The sequence below is a fragment of the Pseudoliparis swirei genome, chromosome 5 (genome assembly GCF_029220125.1).
Source record: "Pseudoliparis swirei isolate HS2019 ecotype Mariana Trench chromosome 5, NWPU_hadal_v1, whole genome shotgun sequence".
Classification (NCBI taxonomy): domain Eukaryota; kingdom Metazoa; phylum Chordata; class Actinopteri; order Perciformes; family Liparidae; genus Pseudoliparis; species Pseudoliparis swirei.
The window spans coordinates 13,697,762-13,722,998 of record NC_079392.1 but is presented as its reverse complement, the minus strand read 5'-3'; the positions used below and the strand labels follow the sequence as shown (position 1 = coordinate 13,722,998).

Genomic DNA, 25,237 nt, shown 5'->3' with positions numbered 1-25,237 from the left:
ACACCTTCAGTCTGATGTATACCAGATTGGCTGCGGATAATTATTGGATCAATGTCATCAAAAGCTATTGAAGGATTGCTGATATCTCATTGTTTATATACAATATGGACCAATAAACCCTCTACAGGGCGTGGCTGAGGACATCAATAGGCATAACATAAAAAAACACTTTGCCTATCACCACCAAATGTTTTAGCGTATGTTCACATCGCATCCTACCCTGTAAATTCATTCTATTCAAACACGCTGCAGTGAATCGGACAATTTCTGCTTTTTGAGCCATTTTTCGTTTTTAGGCGTTTGTAACGAACTCCTCCTACAAGATTTGGTGAAGGGTGACCTGAAGACCTTTTCTGATGAAACATTATCAAAATGGTGAGTTGTCCTTGAACGACCTTGACGTGGCGTGGCGGCCATTACATGCCCATTTCGTGCAGTTCGCCAAGAAAGAGGAAGTTGTTGTAACTCCAAGGTTCATTATCCAATCTGTCCCAACTGTCTCAGCAAGATGCTGGTTCAGGCTTCAACACAATTCAACACAAACATGTCCACACGGTCATAGCGCCACCTACTGGCAAAAGGAAATATCACATTTTATCCTTCGATGTATTCCTCCCAGGCAGTTGACCTGATCAGTCTAAATGTTGTAAGTAGAACTATAACACATTGATGATACTTCATCTGGGGGATGAGGTTGGGGGGAACACGACACAACCACACCCACTTGGGAGAACTTCATTTTTTTTAAACATTGTTTCGTCATATTTTCAGCATTTCTAGATACACAACTTCAATTCTGTCTGAGTTGAAAACTATATTTAGGATTCAACTGTAAAGGAGAGGAGTGGCTAAAGACAAAAGAGTTATTGTGGACATTCATTGACATTTAATTACATCATAATTATAATCATAGCAGAACAGACAGTACATTATTTTGTGACACACTGATTGGTTCTACGTATGTTTTTCTTTCTTTTTAAATGTAATATTGAGTTTGTTCACACTGCACACTGGCTCAGTTGGAGAATAAAAGAATATCATGTTAGTTTGACATTTGAATCATTTATTAAACCAACGTCCGTTACACGTCCAGTCTTCCCTCGGACAGAGTGTGAGTGACAGTGGACATGAAGATACAACTGAAGAGGTGAAGAGCAGTTTCATACACCTCTTCTTCATTGTCATTTTCTTTACATCAGACAAACTGCGTCGACACAGACTACCAAATCATCATTCGTAGGAACCAAGTAGAAAAAACAATCAGAAAAATGGATTAAAAGAGCGTAATCATTTTTTTCTTAGTGGATTTTTAAAGCTAAATACTGTAACACTTATTTTCTGTAAATTCAGTTAGTTTTCCTTTTTATATTCTCATATTTTAGTAAATTCAAGTTGAAGAGAGTGAAGACCCTATGTCTGCATGCTTCTGTTGATTTGCTGGGCCTATCTACAACCATCTCTTACATAAAACAAAGACATCCTCACAAACACACAACTTGCACACTCATACACACTGTCACAAGATCTCCAAGGGCTCATCAGTCACTGTGATTTTACATTCAAATAAATTCAAACATTTGGCCATATTCATACCTCATAAAGAAGTCAGTTGTCAAATGAGGGGCAGGTTAGTTCTGTTTATTTTCTTAGACAGATCATAATGTGAACTGCCGTGGCAAACTAGCAAGGTGACGGCTGCAGATGGCACGAGACGTTCTGTTCAATGTCTCTGTTAGAGGATGGGAAGCTAACCGGTAACCCAGTTTACTTACTTGTGTAGGACAAACATTGCATCTTGTTAGTTGGTAAGTCATCTAAGGGTCACCTGCATTTTGTGTAGAGTTAGGACAGAGTTTAAACCTGGCAACCCCACTATGAGGACAGGACAGCTAGTCTGATTATAGAGGGGGCCAGACCAATTCACTGACCCTTATACGAGTCAGCCAGAAAGAGTTGTAGCACCTAAACCATGGCCTCTGTCTGGAGCCAGACCTGGGAGGGGAGCTTGCCGGCAAGCTTCTGGTGGCCGGGCATACATGGGGTTCGGCCGGGCACAGCCCGAAAAATCAATATGGAGCCACCCCCATGGGCCCACCACTCACAGGGGTCGGTATTGGGGTTGGGTGCATTGTGAGCTGACCCCTGGCATCACAACACTGGCTCGATGGCTGTGGAATGTCAACTCTCTGGCTGGGAGGGAACAAGAGCTGGTGGAACAGTACCGACTACATATAGTTGGACCCACCTCCACACAGCATTGGTTCTGGAAAAAAAACTCCTGGAAAAGGTCAGAGAGGGTCAGAGCTGCTTATGGTGAGACGTCCCGGATGGGTGTGGCAATACTCTCAAGCCCACGGCTGAACACCACTGTGTAAGAGTTTTCCACAAGCAAACCTCTGAGTCACTGAGAGTAACTCTCTGACAGTTGGTCGTGACTGTGAACAGGAGCTCAAAGTACCCTCTTTGAGTCTCTTGGTGTCATCCTGCAAAGGGCACTGACCGGGAACTGCAGGGGGACTTCAACGTTCACGTGAGGATTGATGGAGAAACCTGGACGGGGATGATTGGGAGTAACAGCCTGCCTGATCTGAACCAAAGCAGTGCTCTGTTGTTGCCATTCTATACTTGTCATTGATTGTCCATGACAAACACCATATTCGCGCATTGGGCAGTTCGTAAGTGTACTAGGTACCAGATCGTGCGTGCCCAGAGATCTGCAGCTGTGTGTCTTGGACACTTGGCCGGAGAGGAGCAGAGCTGTCAGTGATCCCCACCAGGTGTTGAGCGGTGTCACACAAACCCAAACCCGTGAATCCCAAGGGCGGATAGGGATATGGAATCCAAACGGGACATGTTTGAATCCTCCGTTGTACAAGCGTCCATAACGGCTGTCAAGAGGAAGAAGGAGGCCCTTGGGGCTCGGCTGGCTCAGGGGTCTCTGCAAACAGCAGGCAGATACCGGTGGGCTAAAAGGGCTGCAGCAGTTGCCAAAGAAAAAAAACATTTAAGGAAACTATGGAGAAGGACTTTTAGCTCGCCTTAAGGAAGGTTGAATTTCTGACCCAGAAAGGGAAAGCAGGACATGGCTGAGCCCGTGGTCAGCAGGAGAGGAGAATTGCAGACCCGTACTGGGGATACTGGAGAGCAGTTGAAAGAGCACTGGGAGGAACTCCTGAACTTGACCTTGTATCCTCTGTGGAGGCAGAATTTGAAATTTGACTCCCTGGACTTTCTGACATGCACCTTGAGTGTCACACGCAGGGCGAGGAGAGTGCATGTGGCAGACCGGGGATGGTTGTAATTATCGGGGCATCAAACTGTTTATCGCAGGAGGCTGGAAATGACACATCAAGGAATCTTCCTCTGCAAATTTCTGGTTTGCCCATAACTTAAAAAAATCCTGCAGATTCCTCCAGACAAATCACTTCTTTTGAGAGTATGAATCAGACACACAGTGACAGATTTAGGGACTTAAAACACTTTGTGGCACTTGCATGGATTATGGGTGGAAATTTGTGTAGTCCAGACTAGAGATGGGTGTAAATTGCCACTTTTAAACTTGATGTGAGGAGAACTTACATTGACAAGACTCGGGGGAGGGGATGGAAATAAAAATGAAAACTCCCCCACCCTGTTACAATAACTTCCACAGCAATTTCCACTATTACATATGATGCTCTTTGTTCTCTGGCTTCTCTATTTACTTATTTGTACATAGTCTGTACAGTGTCAATGTACATGTTATCTATGTGGAGCCAGGTGTATGCCAGAGTGACTTCAACATCACACACACACACACACACACACACACACACACACACACAAAAACACAAATTTAAAAAAGGCTCATTTGGCCAAAGATGAATTGAGACTGAGTGTCATCTGGACCTTAAAGGTGAGAGTCAGTGTTTTATTCAGGATGGTCCATGTGTGTGTGTGTGTGTGTGTCCCACACACACATCGTTCTTTTAGTTGTGTCAGAAAAAACCCCAAATGAATTTGAACTGGTACAGCAAGATTCCCACAGACGCACGTCAAGACGTATGTGCCCTGACCAGATTGAAAACTCAACCACACAATCATACACACACACACACACACACACACACTGGAGCCTACGATACAATATCTTGAGAAGGCATTAAGGAAATCTCCTCAAATAAATATAAATAAATTAAATCATATAAAAAGAATGGGTTAAAAAACATAGAAATTATGTTAAATACCACAAACATTTCAAATGAATATCATAAACAACAGTACTTGCACATAGACAAAGACCATATGGATGCAAAGAGGGTATGTTTTGTAAACAATGACAGACAGACAGACAAGCAGCAGGTGGACACATTCACGAATCATCGTTGGGGCTCAGTGATGGTGGAGGACTCGCTCTGAGGGGTCGGTGGGGTGGGGGATGGGCCCTGAGGCGTATTTCGTGGGAGAGCTGGCACTTCTCGAAAGCCACCCAGGAAGTACAAGCATGCCGTGCTGTGTCTGAGCGTTATGCATGGGGCCTCACTGGCAGTGCTGCGCTCACCCCTATACCACTGTTCATGGGTCAGGAGGGCTAAGGTCAACTGGACGGCGCTGAATACTGTGGATGAAGGGGACGGACATGACCAGATTTCCTCAAGAGTACCCAATACTGAAGGTTACAAGATTGTCGATAGTGTTAGCAGATGCTAGATAACAATAGCAGTTACTAATATGTGTTAAGTACTGTTAAGTATTTAACACTCAGTGGACTGTAATAGCACGATGACGAAGCATACGTAGACCGTCTATAGGAATTAGTTTGTGGGCAGCCTCGAGTTTGGAAATTCTTTCGTCGCCATCTTGGAATATGGTCGTTGCCGTGTGTCAACCAACGAACAGAAGATGCCGTATTTTGAATGTGGAGGAGTGGCGTAGAGACGGCGTAACCGACTGTTAGCAGCAGCAGCGAGCTGTTATTAATCACCTTGTAGCCCCGCCCTAAATCATACCCTGTTAGACTCTAAATGAACCATCATTTACTAAATATACCCCATAAACTCATATTTACAATGTAGACTTCTATACAACCAGAGGTCATCCCCTGAATGCCAGTAGAGAGAAAGCAGCTTTAACACATGAAGCATTGACTTCTATACAACCAGAAGAGTCGCCCCCTGGTGATCAGTGGAAAGAGTGTGTGTTTTAAGACGCTAACGCATTGGTTGAGCTCTGCTAGTTGCCGCCCAGAACCAGACTGTATTCAGCTTTTGAAAGAAGAAATAACATTCTAAGACTTACAAAATGAAAAAGGAGGACTTGGCAAGAAAATAACCAAACAGGGGTCTCTGTCTGCTACACTTGGTCTGGTCTGACCAGTATCTGATGGTAGCTAATGTCAGCTTGATGACTTTATTATTATTCTCAATTTTTGCCATCCACCATTACCCCAGAATTGACAATTTGTGATGATTGTTTTGCTGATTAGCCAGTGGGGGCCAATATGTGTATAATTATTAAACATTAAAGAACATAAAGCGTTAATGGATTGGATTAACCAATTATAACTTAATTCTCATTCATGTGTGAGCTGATGAGCTTTACTGGCGCTGGTCACTGAAACGCGAAGGCAGCACAAGCCAAGGGCTCATTTTAAAACAATCCCACGTTGAGTCTCTGGGTGTAACCTCTCCAGACCAATCATCGGTTCACCCTGGGGCGGCTTTTTGTAATTATTCTAAACGAGAGTGAAGGGCTTAATTCTACAGGAGTGTCCTGAACACCTCGAGTTGAAAGTAATTCAACACCGAGCGGAAAAAGTGCCAAACTTCATTAGCGCTTTATTTCCTCTCGATAGTGACTTGAGCCGTTTGGCTTCACCGACTGTAGCTGCTGTGATGTGAACCGAAGACCGCCGGCTTAAAGAATGTGTGCAGTACAGGTCTGTTGTGTACTATTGACTATCAACAACAATTTACTTTTCTAGCGTACATTTCAGAGGTTGTGTTTAGCTACGTTTGCACTTTTTTGTTGGTTGCTTAGCAACCATAAAAAAGAAAGAAAGAAGCAGGTAATTGCAAAACATGCTCTCTCTGATCATCAGTGCCTTACAGCAGGCAAGACAATATATATTAGACTTTTATATGTGACTAGGATAGACTTTTCTAAATGAGATGTGAGATGCATTTAGGCCATTACGGGGAAACTAAAGATGTTTTCTTTTTTGAATTTTTACATTAGGAACACAGTCTATGCTAATGTGTCAACAAACCCAACATGGAGGACGCATTGGAGCCGTGAAGTCAAAACACAACTTGGGGTCATTTGGTGTTCTGAGGGCTCAGTGGCCAACAGAGCTCTATAAACTGACCGCTGGCTGCTTGTACAGCTACACTTTCATTCCGTCCCATTGAGAGGCTCACATCTTGAGGCAGGATCCCATCTACTAAGTTGTGGCAGTATAAAACGTGCCTGATGAGGCCGCGTGGTGCAGTTAGGCTTTACATCTTGTGGAAATCTGGTGCCGAACCCTCTGAATGCATTGCTGGGCCTGTGTACGCGTGAGAGACTTCTAACACCTGTAGCAGAACGTGTGTGTGTGTCATCTATGTTTGAATAAACCATCTTGCTGATAATTCTTGCTTCCTGTCAGATGCTACGTTACACCGCAGAAGGAGGAATCCCAGAGGCAAGACTTTCAATCCAAAGTGTTTGCATGAGCTGATATGCGTGGGTCATTTCCTGTGTGCCAGTGTACGTGAGTTAAAGTCGGGGGAAACTAGGTCACAAGCAGTTCATATAAAACAAAGTTTGGATTTAAAATAAACCTTCAGGTCCTGAACTCTGAGTGTGCCAGTGACAACGAACACGTATCCGGTGAAATGATGAGATCCCTGCTAATTCCTTCATTCTGTACGTGTATTCTGTATGAATGCATGTGAAGGCACACACAGTACTCTAAGCGTATGCAAACCTTGGAACTCCAAGACTGGTGTATGTAAATGTCAATTAAAGGACTACAGAAAAAGAAAAACAGCTGGTTCAACTCAAAACGTACTGTGGTGGTGAAACTCCAAACCAGGCAGTTTTGTTAGATCCAGAAAAGTAAACATGTCGGAGAGGCAAGGTGTTCACCCAGCGGCAACAATGTGTGTGTACTGGGTGAGTGTGGCTGGGCCTGTCATGGAGGGGTTAAAGGGAGCGCAGGGGAGGCTAAATGGATTGTGTGTGTGTGTGTGTGTGGTGGGGGGGCTATAGGATCCCATCCATGAAGCTGGTGTCCAGCCGCTGGATGAGCACGCGGATGAAGGACATCTCCTTGCGGGTGTTCTCGAAGATCACCCTGGGGTCGTCGGACTGGCAGCGCAGACAGTTGGGGGCCATCACCATGGCCAGGTTGTTCACATCCATCTTGGTGATGATCACATTGTCGGACTGAGCGAACACCTGGACACACAATGCCAAGCAGAGGAATCAAAGGAGGCCGCAAGTCACATTCCAGAGACATCTTTCTGCGGTGATGTTTACTTTCCATCTGAATATGTGAGCGCTTGTTCAGTGTTGATGAGAATTTGTTTCGCAAATAGGAACATACCAGCAGCATTGAAAAAAACACAACATATGCCAATACAAGATACTTAATCTGCAACTAACATGTTTTTCTTTTCTCCGCCAAGAGGATCATACGCCAGTTTGCGAGTGTCTGCAAATGAGGATGCACCTCTATGTCCGCCCATCACTAATCTCCCATTTTGCTGCAGCAAACTGCATCATGTTTAGGGTGACCACTTATGGCTGCGCTGCATGCTCAAGGACCTCTCGGGGTTGTGGGGACTTCACACTTTCATTAAAACCCTTTTTATTGCCTGTTTTACACTGACATTCTTCATCTTCTCTCATTGCTTTGAAGTCGGGACCTCTAGTGATACTACAGCTAACGGAACTACCAAGACCTACTTGGTGAGTTACATTTCAGATGAAATGTCTTTTACAACAACTTTGAGCACATTGTCTGCATACACTGTCGCTCATTTTTAGGTTTAAGTAAGGTTAGCCAATAGGTGTATTTAATCAATCACACAATATGCAAGTCGTTGTTGTCGACGCACCAGGAACAGATCTGCACACAAGTGCACCTTTGTAGTTCCCTTTGAAAACACTTCAATGCTGAAGCCACTGTTTAGAGCAGTGATTTTCAACCACTGTGCCGCCACCAGTGTGCCATGAGAGATCGTCAGGTGTGCCGTGGGAAAATGTCCAATTTCACTTCATCGATATATATAAATATATATATTATTTAGTTGTCGCAAATAATTTGTTCTTGTTGAGTGTCTTAGTCTGTAATATAGTGGCTGGCCTAGTAATTAAATACTCTTTCGTGCCAGTAGGTGTCGGTAGGTAGCGCAGTAATTCCGTGAACATTTAAGACAGTAGAATTAAATGATGGAGAAATATTTCAAAAGAAAAATGCAGACTCTGAACTGACATCTTGCAATTGTTTTGGTGTTGGGGTGCCACAGGATTTTTTTATTGTAAATTGACAGGTGTCCCGTTCCACCTCGGCTCCAGTGTTCTCCCCTTAGTTATTACAGAAAAGTAAGCGGAACGTGTAAAAAGTTATGACTTAACGTTGATATAAATATTTTAACGATGTCACTCACACAGCTTATGATATTAGTGTAGGGCTGTGTCTTTGCTTTTGGGGTACATTTAGTCGAGGCTGTGGTGTAACTCTGTGTGTGTGATACCTGGAGGAAGCGGATGAGGTAGCAGAGCACCAGTTTGTTGATGTGCGGCAGGCCAAGCACCACGGTGACAGCGGCCTCCGGGTTGTCATAGTGACTGATGCACTCCTCGTAGAACTCATGGGGGATCAGCGGCTCCTCCAGCTCCCTGTACCAGAGCTTCAGCAGGGACGCTGGGGACAGGCGGGCACACAGGCAGCATGAGAGCATTCAGGTTATTCACCTCCTGTTCATGGAAACAGCTTTCCCGTGAGGAGCAGCAGTGTGGAACCAGAACCAGGTTCTATGGAGACCAGCTGTGTCAAGTAGAATTGAGACCCCAGAAGACCTGCACTGAGTGAAAGGCATATATACTGGACTATAAGATCCGTTCCAGGAACACAGAGCATACATAGATAATGAGTGCAACCTAAAAGTTGATTTAAGCGAGTTGATTGCGCGTATTGTGTATTGTGATTTACTACACATGAGGTCATATGTACTGTTCATTCTGGGTGTGTGCAGGTTGACTTGGTGTGCAGATGACTGTGCAGTGTTTTGGGAAAAAGAGTGTATTCTGTGAAGGTCGACATGTGTGTGTGTTGAACTGTGATAAGGAATGATGTCATTGAGCACCTGGGTATGAGGACGAGAGGGGTGAAGCATGACTGAAGGACATAAGAGGAGAGGACTCGAGACATCGAGGGGGATGACAACGTGGGACACTGTCCGATAGAACATCGTCCGGGACAAACATCGGAGAACTTTGTCTCACGGATCAGAGGACCCTAATCAGTGAGAAGTGGCTGATGGAGATTCTCCTCCCCACCTGCTTATACAGGGTCAAGAAGAACCCTGTTTTCCTGAGACCTGGACCGGAGCCAAGTGGATCACAGACGGAGCTTCTTTTCCCTCTGCAGTTAAGCTGAGGACACTTGGACATCGTCCAGCACAAGTATCGGAGAACTTCGTCTCCGCTCACGGATCAGAGGACCCCGATCGTGTACAGGAATTGGCTGAGGGACAAAGGATTAACGAGGACACTGTTTTCTTTGACTGTGTACAGGGGCAAGAGGATCTTTTTCCTCAGCAGGAGGAGGAATGTGTTTACACCAGGGCCCGGCGAGGGCATCTCCTCCTCCGCCCTCAAAGGATTAGTTTAACAAAGGACCTCCACCCAGTTTTGGCTCAGCCAGAAACTTCTGTTATGATCAAGCTGTAAGGTAATCGAATTAAGAGAATAATTGAGCTGTTGCTATGCCCCTGCTGATAATCTTGCCATAAATACATAATCTGCATTTAAAGCAATGTAGTCCTTAGCGTTTATCATATGAAAGTAGTGAAGTGTTCTCATGGTTGTAAAAAGTTAAGTCCTACCGGCGTCTAACATCAATATAACTTAACAGTTATTCTAGTTCCTAGTCCACTAAACAGACCCTTAGAGCTTATTCCTAGCTAGTTAAACCTATTATGATACCTTACCAAGAGCCAAGTCCATTAGAGGAAAGCGGACAATAACTGACGCGACTGATAGCTACATTCGGACACGAGGGGCTCGGTGGAAGCGGGGTAGACTTCAGGGGGACGTCCGTCAGACGGCCAGGTGAGTTTCCTCTCCACCAGCTGAAACGGATCTCCAACCTTGTATGGAGATCTGGACCCTTTAAACGGAGAGCTGGTAAAGCAGGCAGCCCCGTGTGAGGGGCTTATCTCCCAGATCTCACTGTGTGTGTTTGTTTTTACCTGGGATGTGCGGGTCTTCCAGCCCTGTGGGGATTTTCCATTGATCCACTTGCAGCTTGAGGGCATTGACTTCATCTATGTCCCCCGGTACCCTGAAGGTCAAAGGTCAAAGATCACAATTCAACTTCAGCCCCCTTCACCTTTTACTGTGGTCCTGGTTTTCTTTCTATATTTATTTATTTCTCTGATCTCTACATGGTTGTAGAAGAGTAAAAACTCAAAAATCCCGCTGACAGTAAAAGAGAGAACTGACGCTGAGTTTTTCAGTCACACAGGAAATTGGATTAATAGAGGGAATCATCTGATATCCAATTAAAGACCCACATAGTCCTCTCTTTTCCATTCTACTCACAGTGCCCGTCTGCTCCCTCTTCCACTCACCTGAAGATGCCTTCCATCTGGTCTCCGTTCAGACCCAGAACCTCTTCGGAAAGGCGGGTTTGCACCCAGGGCAGCTGGTTGTCAGGGTAGCGCTCCTTCTGGAGCGTCATCACCTCATCAAGGGAGGAGCCAAACATGGAGGGACTGAAGATGGCATTCCTGGCATGCTTAATCTCCTCCATACAGGGCTTCTGTAGGCCCTAGAAATAGAGAGAGAGAGGAAGAGAGAGAGTGTGTTAGGTGAAGGGCAGCGTGGGTTCATATTCAGTCGTCAGTGACATGAGTCCAGCCAGAGAGCCGTGCTGCTCGAGGGGAGCAGCTTGACAGCAGTCAAACACTGGGGAGTCCTGAAAGGGACAAATGATCTCCGGCCAGGATCTCAGCGGTTCTGCTGAGATTCTGGCACGAACATGAACATGCTACGCCGCTGCCTGCTGAAGACAGTGGGAAGGCAGCTCGGCTGTCGCTAATCAGGGGAAATATATAGCTTTTGAAAGCCCTCAACACAATAAATCCAGGAATTACATTCCAGCCAGAACAGTGGACAGGTCACTTCCTCCCGCAAAGCAGGAGCTCTACTTCCAAGTCATTGTGATCACGCTGCCACCTGCTGGTCTACTGGAGGATCACTACACTTCCAAAGCAAGCTACTAAGGCTGATAATATGTTGATATTCTAAGTTCACCAACGCACACATCTCCATCCCGCACATTTAAGAAGCTTAAAGGGACAGTTCAGCCCAAAATCTAGATTATTTTAGGCGGAGTTGCCTCGTGTTGGAGACGCATCATCCCGAGAGATGTCAGTCAAAAATCTCTCCCCGCAAATAGTGATCTGGTTACTCAACTTATGTCACACACCTTGTTGTGTGTGTATGCGTGTGTTTGTTTGTGTGTGTGTGTGTGTGTCAGAGACTAATAGATCTTTCTTCTCTGTACCATAGAGCGCTGTTGTTGTCTGAAGACTATCAAAACCCATCGATGAGGTGGGTGACACCTTCATCACCATGAACACACACACACACACAGTCATGCAAACACTCACTGGAGCACCAAGTGTGGATAAAATAGTCTCAAACAAAGAAACTATCTTTCTCGTTTGAGCAATGTTTGCTAAAATAATACAGCAATCAGCTGTCATTTAAAACTATGAAACAATATATTTCAATATGTTTGTGAGCAGCAGAAACAAGGAAACTTCTAACATCTTCTCTTATTCTTAAGAAAAATGAGTTATGTCGTTTGAAGACACTTACCTTCTTGGCACCGGTCAGAGCAGCTTTGGTCAGTTTCCTGTAGCAGTATTTAGCGTAGCTGCTAATGGCCACTCCTGAAGAAAACAGAGAAAATAAACACATATTTACACCATTAAAATATTCCCTGTTCCTGGGAAGCGGCCTGCAGAGTAGAGCCCAAGAGTCATGAACCAGATAACTATTATTAATATTATAGTTGAGCACACACAGTCCCTGAAAACACATTTGCTATCAGAGTAACACACTTTTATGATAGTAGTTCACACGGATATTAACTGTAATTAGCCTCGTAGTTTAGCCTTATTGTCAAAATAAGAATACATCTGTTGTTATGAAACTTGGAAACGAGAAAACAAAATTTAAAGTCAACTTAGTCTTTTTTTTCTTGATTGAGTTCAGATGTTTTGTTTAATCTAAAACTAGTAATCTGATATTTTGCTCAAAATGTAAATCTTAAAAGCGATCATGTAAAGAACGAAGCCGATGGTGTCAATACGCAATGCTTTTTTTATTTTTCCATTCCATTATCCAAACCGCTTATCCTATTCAGGCTCAGGGGCGCTGGAGCCGCTCCCAGACATTGGGCGAAGGGCGGGCAGGCTGCCAGTGTATCTCAGTGCACATATAGAGACAGACAACCATTCACATATACGGGCAATTTAGATTCTCCAGTTAACCTGAGACGCATATCTTTGAATCCGCGATGCCACGGGGAGAACATCCTCGCAGAAGGACCACCCGGGCTCGGGGGCCCTCTTGCTGTGAAGTGACAGTTTTAGCCACTGAAATGCCATCTACTATGTCTGTCTCCATTCTACATGGTGTCGCTCTCAGTTTAGGTGAAACAGTGTTCACCAAACCTCGCAATAACAACTGCCCCTGAGGTCATTTAAACTCATTTCCGGTATTTATTTTTCAAAACGAGCTACTTACAGTACAAAAATCTGCTTCGCAGAATTCTAAATGTGATCTGTGGGAGATGTTTGACAGTAATCTGCTGTTCTCTCTGTCCCCCGTAGGGGGCAGCAGGGCACCAGACTCAAAGGGTTGGGAAGAGATTCAGAAATGCACCATGGTTGCTGATAAGACTGAAGTACTGACTTCTCTCACTGCACCTCCTGCTCGTCTAAATGGTGTTTAGTCGCTGACAAGCTGCATGTCGGCCTTCATGTCAAGACTGAGCTTCCTATAGCAACTGATGTTCTACATGGGATTTATTTGGAATGCAAGTTGGACCCACTTCTCCCTCGATTTCATCCTGGAGTTCCCCAGACTGAATCAATACCACCCCACCCCCCACTCAATATAAAAGAAAATATTTTTTCAAAAAGGCAGAATCTGCATTGCACTTTGTGCTCATATGATCAGAAGCTCCAGAATCTCGAGGTGAGACAGTTTTCTGAAAAGGTTCTCAAACAGCTGCAGTGTTTCTGAACCAATCCTAAAGGAATGCTGATGTGCTGCTCATGTCCGAGAGCAACCATGTTGTAAATTAAACAAATGAGACTTTTTTTTACCAACATAAAGAGGAGAGAAGGTTTTTTAACAAATGTGTCGTATCTTTTTGGTTTTCCTAAAATATCTGCCCCAAACAACTAAAGCATGATTATCACCTTCCCATTTCTGTTTTATGACGTCTAAGCACTTGTTTAAAGTTTTTTAAAGATGGTGATCTATGATTAATTTCTATATTATTCTATATATATATTTTTGTATTATTATTATTTTTTATTTTACCTTCCGCATTATTGAATGTCTTAGATTGTAATAATTTTTTACATTTTAATCATATTTAATAAGCACCTTTGGAGAGACACTAAGACTTTCATTGGCAACGACTGCTGCTCTGTAATTGTTGTGCCCATAGCAATAAAGAGCGTATACTTTAGCAGTCTGTTGTGGGTCACTCTCATGACTCTTTAGTGTTGTTTGTCTCTCTGCTCAGCAGCAAGCAGACACAGTTAGAGACTCAAGCAGCGTTTAGCAGCAAAAGAGACCAAAAGAGATTTCCACAAGAGACCAACATTGGAACAAGGGGGAGCGAACATTGGACTCCACATGGATAATAACCCCCAAAGTGGCCTACAAATAGTTATTGCAGGTTTAAATACTAAAATAGTGACAGTGACTTTCAGCATCTGAAACAATGTGTTTATAATAATATATAAAAAATAACCATTACTTCACAGTCACTAAGTCCTTTATTTGTACGCTAACCATCCCTCCACATTTCTGTGCGGTGCGATCTAGGCAGCCGTTAGGTCTCCTTCAAAACTTGTTCCACATGTTTTTGTGAGACAATCCTAGGGACTAAATTGCTGGTCAAAGCGGCATAACATTTTGAGGCGATCCCCTGAAGACCATGATTATCAAAAATAAACCGCAGTCATCTGGGCCAGTAGTGAACGCAAAAACAATGGAACGGACAGACGGCTGGACCGAGTTCACCAGCGCCACCAAGCGCCATGAAAACGTCTCTCCGAGTGTGTGCCGCTCCCTCACCCTTGGTGTCGTTGAGAGGGTCCGTGTGTCGGCAGATGTAGCCCTCCAAGTAGGTGTGGAAGCGGGGCGTGGGGGGGAAGAAGCCCAGGCAGATGGCCATCAGCTCCCAGCCTCGCTCCAGGCTGTCGTAGCGGAAGTTCTCCGTGGTCTGGCGACACAGCTGGATGTAGAGCTCGTCACGGAGGCCCTGGTTGCTCCACCCGCGCACCACCACCTGACGGGAGATGGGATACCGTCAGCTGTCTACACAGGCTGCGTAACGACTCGCCCGTGAGGCAATGTGACCCCGAACCCAAAGGGATGATGGGTAGATAGGTAGCTGGTGAATATAGTGGAGCATTGAGCAGCTACAGAGACAGGTATCTTTCTGTGGAGCCGGTGGAGACCAAAGACGGAGCTAAAAGAGACTTACATCGTCAGGTGGACTAAGAATATTGCTCTGGATCTGCTAGATGTGTCAACAGGCAACTGTTTGCGAACACGTTGTGCTTACAACTTGTTCTGTTGACCCAAAGTGGCCACACAACTCAGTGAATGCAAGTTTGCAACAAGGAGCTGTTGAATAGATTTACCCAACAGCTGCTGCCGCCGCCCGCCTCTTTAACACGGCTGCTGTTATCTCCTCAATCAATATTCAATGAAATGGTGGAAAAAATATGATGCATATCTATATGCGCAGGTTCAGACTGCTGGTAAATTAGATAAGGAAATTTGAAAAGCATGCGTGAGGGCGTTTTTATTTTTACAGTGCGTTAAACACACATTTAAAACAGGTAAAAAAAATCCTTCTCTAATATCTATTCTATATTGCAGTAAAAACATATTCTACTGCATTTAGTTTCTCTGCAAATTTTTTAAAAACTATTTCAACACACATACATATATTATAAAGTATATATATATATACTTTATATATACATATATACTTTATTGTTAATTTCTGTTAAACTATATTTCAACACACATACATATATTATAAAGTATATATATATACTTTATATATATACACTACCGTTCAAAAGTTTGGGGTCATCCAGACAATTTTGTGTCTTCCATGAAAACTCACTTTTATTTATCAAATGAATTGAAAACTGAATAGAAAATATAGTCAAGACATTGACAAGGTTAGAAATAATGATTAATATTTGAAGTATTAATTTTGTTCTTCAAGCTCAAAGGAAGGCCAGTTGTATAGCTTATATCACCAGCATAACTGTTTTCAGCTGTGCTAACATAATTGCACAAGGGTTTTCTAATCAGATATTAGTCTTCTAAGGCGATTAGCAAACACAATGTACCATTAGAACACTGGAGTGATAGTTGATGGAAATGGGCCTCTATACACCTATGGAGATATTTCATTAGGAACCAGACATTACCACCTAGAATAGTCATTTACCACATTAACAATGTATAGTGTGTATTTTTGATTAATGTTATCTTTATTGAAAAAACGGTGCTTTTCTTTGAAAAATAAAGACATTTCTAAGTGACCCCAAACTTTTGAACGGTAGTGTATATATACATATATATACTTTATTGTTAATTTCTGTTAAACTATATTTGAACACACATACATATATTATAAAGTATATATATATATACTTATGGCTGTTGGCTCCGTTATTTAGACCAAGCAGGATTGTGCTGCTAACCTTAATTAGCTCTCCTACTGCCGATTCCAACACAGATGTGTTGTTCCGGTTGGCCGTATCAGAGGCATTTCTGGTGCTGGTATTGTTTTGAAGCATCATGTTTGTCTTTTGTGTGCACGTAAACTGTTGGAATAGATCCTACACACAGTTGAATAAATGAGGGAGTTGTGAAAGCTTCCCCTCTAAATAACACCGTGAACACAGCTTGCTTCTGCAGTGCCACACAGAGGACAGCGTGGGGATCCTGGTTCAGTTTGTCATCTGCAGATACTGCAGAACCCGTGTGTATGAATCCCATACTAGTTAGTTCTCAATGAAGAATGAAGCTAATACAGCGATGCCTGAAGATTAATTGTCGGGCTGAGAACAAGGACATCCTTGCAAAGTCAAACCCCCACAGAGGCACACCGAGCTGAGACATGAAGAGGTTATTGAGATAATTTAGTGTGAGGGGGTCAGGCTTTTTCCACAGACCTCCAGAGCCACGCCGAGGGAGTCAACCTTGGCGCGGCGGTCACCCATGAAGGTCTGAATGAGCTTAAAGATGTCCACCGCTTCCCTCTTCACATTGCGGTCAGAGGTCACAATCATGGGCTTCTTGATGGGCTCACTGCTCCATGCCAGCATGTTGGCGATGGACACCTTTCGTCTGAACAGACCCTGAGAAAACAAGCCGGGCGGGGGATGGACAGAAACGAGAGGCAGGAGCAGGAGACAGGGTTAGAGGAGACGGAGACACAGGAAACATGCCATTTCATCAGCTTGGATTGTTCTCATGTGAATGAGTCAAATCCATCAGGCATCCATCTATCCCTTTAATATTTTTATATTTAATTTAATTTGACACTGCAGTCATTAGTATTGTATTGTGTATGCATATATGTTGTATATATATATACATATATATTTTATTTTGTATTTTACTTTGTATACTTTGCACAGTCATTGTATTATATTTGTTTGTGTGTGTGTATATATATATATATATACATATGTTTCATTTTATATACATATATATACTTCATTTTGTATTTTATATTTTACTTGTATACATCTATATCTTTCATCCCTGTTTTTTATATTAGATATTTTATTCTCGTGTGTTTAGTTTATTGGTGCTGCAACTGTGACGACAAATTTCCCCTTGGGGATTAATAAAGTATCTATCTATCTATCTATCTATCTTAACCTTGAGAAGGAGAAGGCTGTTTCATGTGGATTGCTTTGCAAGCGTGGCAGGAAGTGGCTTCATGCCAATTTAAATCTGCCTTGAACGCTTGTGAGGTGGCTTGAGACCCATTCGAGTCAGACGTCAAAAGGGTATAAATTATGCATCTGTCTCTCCGAGACGCAGACATAACCTTTACTCCCCCCCATAGCGTCAGCACACCAGTCCCCTCACTGTCTGACTTCCTTTATAGACCCTTTCATACATTGTGACTTGCCAGAGGAGGGAGAAGCCCAAGAGAATGATCAACATTTACGACGGCTGCATGCCATTTAGGTTCGCTAGCTCACTGACGTGGCCCGCTCGGACACTTAACCCTTGTGTTGCCTTCGGGTCATTTTGACCCGATTCAATATTTAATGGAACAGAGCGATCGTAATGACTTTATTAACACCAGTGTCGGCTGTGGGAAGGGTCGACGATGGTGCGTCTCCTCTGTCCTCGTGGTGACGACGGCTGCGGTCACGCTAGAACGACACGAAAGCTCCGCAGCCATTTCTACAGTCCTATAAACGTGAGGAACCGAGCCGCTGTGGCGCTCATCTGATCCCTGATCAGTTCACCAACTGAATGATCTCATCTGTATTATAAATACACTTCTTTCATGTGTCTGTGCCACGCTAGCTGCACTTTTAATGTTGACCCAGTCACACTTTACTCTGTACGGGATGTGATATGAGCGGAAATGTTAAGCAGTTCACTTCCACTTGTAATAATAAACTATTCCAAGATATTGCGCAACATTTTATGAGACCATTTTTGGAAAATAGTTAAAGACGTAAACACCAACAAAAGTCAGAAACACACATCTTCTCGACTACCTGTGTGTGTTTGTTGAAGTGCTTGGACGCCCAGTTCTCGATGTCCGTCTCCGAGGAGGGCTTTCTCAGGGTGAATTCTGGGAAAATGCCACAGCTGGAGCTCGGCATCATGTTCCTGGCATTTCGGCTGGCCTCAAACTGGGCGCAGGCTCCGAGGTCCTCCGACTGACGGGTGAAGAAACAGAGGAGAGAGGAGGGAGCACAACATGTCATTCATCTCGTTGAGAGCGGCCCGAGAGCGGAGCGTTTCTGTGGCGCCCAGAGGGAGCTGACGGGGATGAATACTGACGTGTTAATATGTCGATATGCACAAAGCGGCCTTTTATTCCTCGCCGTCTTGATTGAAATAACAATCGAAGGTAGCGACTGTGGATCAACAATCACGTCATGATTCAAAAGCAGCTAAACGTCACAGCTGTAAGAGCCCTTATATGCTGTCTACTGTGGAGAAGACAGTTCACACTAAGGCAATACCATACCTAGTATAATGTTGCCATGGATACGGGTTTTTTGAGGATGCATTGTGTTGTATTTTGGTGAAACTGCCAACGCGTGGAGTTCTTTCTGCAAGTTGAACTAATCCACAGGGAGCAGCTGTTTTAACGCTCTACCCGTTGGATTCTTATACAGTTGGTGAGCAGATGGGAATGTGGAGCTCATGAAGCATCGTGTTCAGTAAACTCTTCCGATACATTCACTGGGCGCTTTGGCCCCCTGAAGGCCTTAATGAGCAGTTTGATATTAGATATAAAGGTCCCGTGTGTAGGACGTGGTGGCAGAGCGCTGTTCTCACTGCTTCAGGAGCAACAGAAGTCACATGGGGGCTGGCGGTACCATAGTTTTGCTCTCTGCCGCTCACGTTAATGTCAAAATATATAAAACCGTTTTTAGAGCCCCGTTTGCTTTGTCCCTTCATCACTGAATATTATGAATCCATTACAGCTCATAGTTCCTCTCACATCTGTATCTTTGATACTCTGTCATGTCTCTGACAGTATTATTATTAAGATTTTTGTTTATTTCATTTCCATTTCTTATTCATTATGCTTTTCTTATTTGTTGTTTCTTTCTCCCAATAATAATTCTGAATATCAATCAATAAAGAGTTAAATAGATAATAGATAGATGTGTCCTTTATGAAGTAACTATTGAGGGTACATCTTGATATATAAAAAATATGTTTGTTCTTTCTTTAATTTTCTTTGTATATTGTGATGTACTCTTGAAAATGAATGACAAATACTAAATCTGACTACTTTCCCCTTGGACGGGGAACAAGACAAGGGTGCCCCCTTTCTCCTCTTTTGTTCGCTCTCGCCATTGAGCCCCTAGCAGTGGCACTGCGACGCTGTGGGGGCTTTAAGGGTATACCTCGGGGTGATTTGGAACTAAAAGGTTCTCTTTACGCGGATGATTTGCTGCTGTATGTCTCCGACCCCTCTCTATCTCTTCCCTATATTCTAGATATCCTGAATCAGTTTGGGAAAATATCAGGATATAAGTTAAATTTGCAAAAAAGCGAACTTTTCCCTCTAAACTCTGAAGCTGATGCACTCCCCTCCAGCCATTTCCCCTTTAAGGTGGCCCGAGATGGCATTAGGTACTTCGGGATTGAGGTCACGCGGTCCTTCCACTCTACTTTTAAAAATAACTATATTACCCTTTTGAATAAATGCAAACAGGATATGACTCGCTGGGCCTCATTACCATTATCATTAGTGGGTCGTGTTAACCTAGTTAAAATGATAGTATTACCCACATTTTTATATCTCTTTCAAAATATTCCTATCCTGATTAAAAAATCTTTCTTTAAAAATCTTGATAAAAATATAATCTTGTTCATATGGGGGACCAAACCTAGTCGGATCAGCAAAACTCAACTCCAAAGACCAAAGCGAGCGGGAGGCTTAGCTTTACCTAATTTTCTCCTTTACTATTGGGCATGCAATATCCAGAAGCTACTACTGTCACGGCGCTATTAGAGTGGACCCAAAAGCACGACTCAGACAGGAGTAACAAAGAATACTGTCTTTGGTTGGAAACAGGCTGGGTCAAAACCGGGAGATCAGTCCAAGAAGCAAACAAGTCCAAAAAGGGGCGGGGCAGGCAGGCAGGGTCAGAACAGGCAGGTCAGGAATATACTCTAATAACGCTGGAGAACTTGGCACGAAAACACAAGACAATCTGGCAGAGGACAAGTGGAAGTGAGGGAGCTAAATAGTGAGGGACTAATGAGGGGATGGGCTGCAGGTGAGAAGGGCGTGAGGACCAGGTGAAGGGAATGAGGGACTAACGAGGTGATCAGAGGCAGGTGAGGGGAGTTGGATTGACGAGATGGTGTGACAGGATGAAAACAACTATTACAAAAAGGAAGGCGTGGAGCTAAACTGTTACAACTACACTGGTTTGAAGACAGTCCAATTGAGGGAAAGGCGGACTGGGTATAAATAGAATTCTCCTCCTACCAGCACCATCTCAGCTCAGTGGTCTGTGCAGCCTTGCCTCTTCTTAGCAATAACTTGAGTACAAACATAACAGTAAATCACACAATAAGAATATGGGCTCAGTTTAGGAGACATTTTGGGCTGCAAGCAGCCTCCACCCGCTCCCCGATTAAATGTAACCTTATGTTTACTCCCTCATGTACAGATAACGCATTTGGTCTGTGGTTTGACAAAGGGATCAGATCAATCCATAATTTATACATAGAAGACACGTTTGCTTCATTCTCCCAATTATCGCAAACCTATGATCTACCGAAGAACAATTTCTTCCGCTACTTGCAGATCAGGAGCTTTGTAAGAAACACTTTCAACTCTTTTCCAAACAAGCCCTTGAAATCTCATGTTGACAGCCTCCTAGAACTGAACCCGAATAGTAGAGGATTGATATCCCAAATTTACGGGCTCATTAATGATATCAATCCACACTCCTTGGAAAATGTAAGAATGGCCTGGGACTCCGATCTTGGAGTGGTTATAACAAATGACCAATGGGACTCTATTTTAGATTTGATATACACATCATCTACATCCGCTAAACACAACTTAATACAGCTGAAAGTGGTACACAGGGCGCATTACTCTAATGCTGGACTGGCAAACATGTACCCTAACTCTGACCCGCTATGTCCTCGATGTAGAGGCCAGCCAGCAGACTTGTTGCACATGTTCTGGCTATGCCCTAAACTCGCCAACTTTTGGTTAAGTATTTTTAAAGCGTATAGTGAGATGTTTGCGGCTCAATTTGACCCAGACCCAATTTGCGCACTCTTTGGCTTAATTCCAGAGGAAGTCCGTACCCGTTTACCAAATAAAGCCAATGTGATCATAGCCCTCACGACGCTTCTTGCTCGACGTTTGATCCTTCTGAGATGGAAGCAGCGCGCCCCCCCCTCGTTCCCCCACTGGATCAAAGATGTCATGTATTTCCTGACACTTGAAAAAATCAAATATACCCTCAGAGTGTCTTCCCAAACCTTTAGTAAAGTATGGAGACCTTTTCTAGAATACTACGACTCCTTACAAGAACCTCTCGACATAGACTAAGGTGGATCCGCTCCATAGCAACAGTGAGCATCCCTCCCTCCCTCCCCTCCCCGTGTTGTTGTTTTTTATCTTTTTTGTTGTTGTTTTTTCTGTTTTTGTTTTTTGTCCTTTAGCCATGACTCACTCTTTTTTACATGCAACTTCTCACTTTGTTAATTTTCATTTCCAAATTGCTTTACATTACCTGATGGATTAATGTAATTATTTGACTCTGTTTACATTTTCGTCTCCTGAATGTACCTGAAATTACCTGAATGTATTGTATAAGTTCCGTAGCCTGTAACCCTACAATTGGTGGGTGGGGTAGGGTAGGGTGGGATCGGGAATGAGGTTTTAAATTTCAATTTGTAATTGCCCTGAGACATGTGTGAATCCTCTTCCCTGGTGGGATAAAAACTGTGAAAATCAATAAAACATTTTTTTTTTTTTAAAGAAAATGAATGACGCCTACATTTTTTTCATTTGTGTTTATGATTGTTGTATTTGCGAACTACGTTTCCTTTCCACTGAATTTGCAACAGGGCTGTTTACCATGTTTCAATGATATAGTGTGTACTGATATTCTCCTTGGCATACCATGATCTTCTTTATGTACCTTTTGTCTACAGTGAGCCGTGATATATTATCGGTGTATATGCTGAATACATAACGTATTTACTTGTGTGCTTGTATATGCATTGTGTGAATGTAATATTCTCACGGGAGTTACTTTTTAGTTTTAAATAACCCATTTCCCGATGATCTGTCTCCATGTTGCAGGACTGAGCTCAGCAAATGAAATGATTGGAGGTCCTCACAATGTTCTCAAGCGTACCTCGCTCCTGTAATGTCGACATTGAAGAACTATTCCGGAACCTATCAGTCGTTCTCCAATGATGAATAAAACTGGTTTGTTCTCTCTCTACACTTCAAAGATACATTCTGCTCAGCATACTCGGCGCTTCACGCCCTCATCGCTAACCCCGAAGCGTTGCTTTGCTGAATTTAAAAAAGAAAGGCAAAGTGAGAGAAATAAAATGGTGGGAGCAGACTGGCACAGATGGGAGCGACAGTCTATTTTCCTCTCGGCTAAGTGCTTCACAGCCCTCTTCTGTCCTCGGGGCCTCTGAAGACTCCCACAAAAGCACATGTCATCATAGCAACCGCTGCGTATGTGTTCATTTCATGTCGGTCTCTGCTCATCACACCTAAACAACTCCACCATTTGTCTGTTTCCATACAAATACAGATTGAGTCCTCTCAGCCTGGAGCTCATCATCACATCACACATTCCTGGCACACGGCGACACACAGACGGGTTTACCCTGTGCTACGACTGAAGCTGCGTTCGCATGCAAAGCGTTGAGAATTATTTGCGTCGGTCGATCCCATGCAAAGTCAACAGACAGACGCGAGTGGTTGTGATAGACGCACATTTTCGTTTGAAATATTAACTTAACTTTGGTGAAAAATGTGTCCGACGGCGAGTTGCGAAAGCCAATCAGCGTTGAGATGCTCCGCCATTGGTGAATCTAACTGGCTGCTGCTGCTCTAGTGGCGCTGGGGCTACGAGAGACTCATCCCATTCCCACGCGTACTGCTTCAATTGGTACGATGAACCAGCAGCATTGCGGGGCACAACATGTGTTCATATGTTTCTTGACGCTACTGCTTCACATTAAAAGTTTTCCCCCGTCAAAACCGGCAGGAGGCTTTTATTGTGAAGCCCATCTCCCCTCAATGTCCATTCCGTATCATTTTTTCTGAAAATCTTCACGAGTTGTGACGAGTTTTTAGACGTAACTTAATATATGAATACATTTTTCTTAAATCATTCCGTCATCATGCCATCTATGACGACTTTATTCATAGTCATAGAATGGAGTAGAAAGGACATTCCCATTAAGTAGTAGCATTAGTGCAGAGGGACAGAGTAAAGGAGTACGATGTAACACCTCAAAGCTTCATCCACACACTCCTGTCACACCGGAGGAAAACACATGAGGTGTTACATTGTACTCCTTTACTCTGTCCCTGTAGGAAAACACATGCCACCAACTTTGTTTGGCTTATTTTCTGTAACTAGTGTCGTTAAAGCACGGTGGAAGCTAGCAAGCTAGCTCGCTAACTAAGAGACAGCTGGCTAGGTTACTAGTTTACTAATTCCCCGATGCTTTACCGGTGCACTGGTGAGAGACAATGAGCTGGTGGTGAGCGGTCATGGATGGTCTCTGCTCCCTCCCTGTCACCCGGAGAACAACGAGCTATCGAGCTAACTAGCGAGCCATTCGTCTTTTCCTTGTACCGGTGAAATGGAAAACATTTCCAAATCCGTTTCACTCCTATTCTATTTCTATGACCGTGTCAGATGAGCTCCAGTCATTAGGCTGACGTTGTCCAAAAAGAAGTATATTGAGACCCCATTGGTCCTGTCATCTTTAACATTGAACAGCAGCAGAACCAGTGACCTTGGTAACTGACTAACAGATTAAAATATGTCACGTTCACCCTCTGGAGGCTGGGCTCATTTTCTCCATTTTACAAAAAAATGTAAATTCACCTTTTAAAGTCTTTTGCATGTGACACATACCCACGTGTTCTACATCAAACATTCCAGAACAATCTCAGCTCTCTATATAATGAGGCACATTGTCCTCGCGCCGTGTCCTCTGGTTCTCTGACTGACAGGTTGCTAATGAGCCTCACATGTGAGGTGGGAGGTCCTTTGTGATTTATCGAGTGTTCATTGGTTGTTTTTTTCGCAAAATGTTGACAGACAAACGGATTGACAAATCACGGTGAAGGTTTCGTGTGACGAGGTCTTTCCGCGCCGCGTCACCCGACACGTCGCCCCTTCGTTCCTCTGTGTATCAGAGGGGGAGACGGAAGGAAGGAGGAGCAGGAGGAAACCCGACTGATTCATCCACGAGTTAAACTGATTTCTGCTCCTTATTTTCGCGGAGAAATAATTGTTTTAAAAACGGAAACAGTGTTAAACCGTACTGCCGCGGCTTCACACTCAGGGGAGTGTAAAAACTTCAATGCACACCGGAAGTAAACAAAGTTGCGTTAATTGCGTTAAAATATTTTAGTGCATTAACGCGGCCAAATTAATCGCATAGATTAACGCGTTAACGCTGACAGCCCTAATATATATATATATATATATATATATATATATACACGTGTGTGTGTGAGGGTGTGTGTGTTGCCACTGCTCAGCAGCATTACGTGAAACATCCATGACTTTTCACCGCACACCATCAGAGCGGACTAGTAACGCACTCCTGGTGTGTGTATGTGTGTGTGTGTGTGTGTGTGTTTGGGTGTTTCAGTGACTGTAGTTCCAGGTACGGCATGTTGCTAATCAACTGCTCTCATTAATAATTTAGATTATTCTGTGACCACAACAGCTCTCCAGAAAAA

General features: G+C 43.6%; 1 protein-coding gene across 1 annotated transcript in view; it reads right to left on the bottom strand.

Annotated features, from left to right (window-relative positions):
• Nucleotides 1–1,046: 1,046 nt before the first annotated feature.
• arhgap39 (Rho GTPase activating protein 39) overlaps nt 1,047–25,237 on the bottom strand; it is a 93,195-nt gene continuing 69,004 nt past the window's right edge. Inside the window, exons 4-11 of the mRNA XM_056414932.1 lie at nt 18,285–18,449; nt 16,710–16,895; nt 14,581–14,794; nt 12,079–12,152; nt 10,824–11,023; nt 10,443–10,534; nt 8,724–8,893; nt 1,047–7,422 (exon numbers count right to left, since the gene is read on the bottom strand). Coding sequence (XP_056270907.1) covers nt 7,228–7,422; nt 8,724–8,893; nt 10,443–10,534; nt 10,824–11,023; nt 12,079–12,152; nt 14,581–14,794; nt 16,710–16,895; nt 18,285–18,449 — 1,296 coding nt within the window. The 3' untranslated portion in view covers nt 1,047–7,227. The remainder of the gene's footprint in view (nt 7,423–8,723; nt 8,894–10,442; nt 10,535–10,823; nt 11,024–12,078; nt 12,153–14,580; nt 14,795–16,709; nt 16,896–18,284; nt 18,450–25,237) is intronic.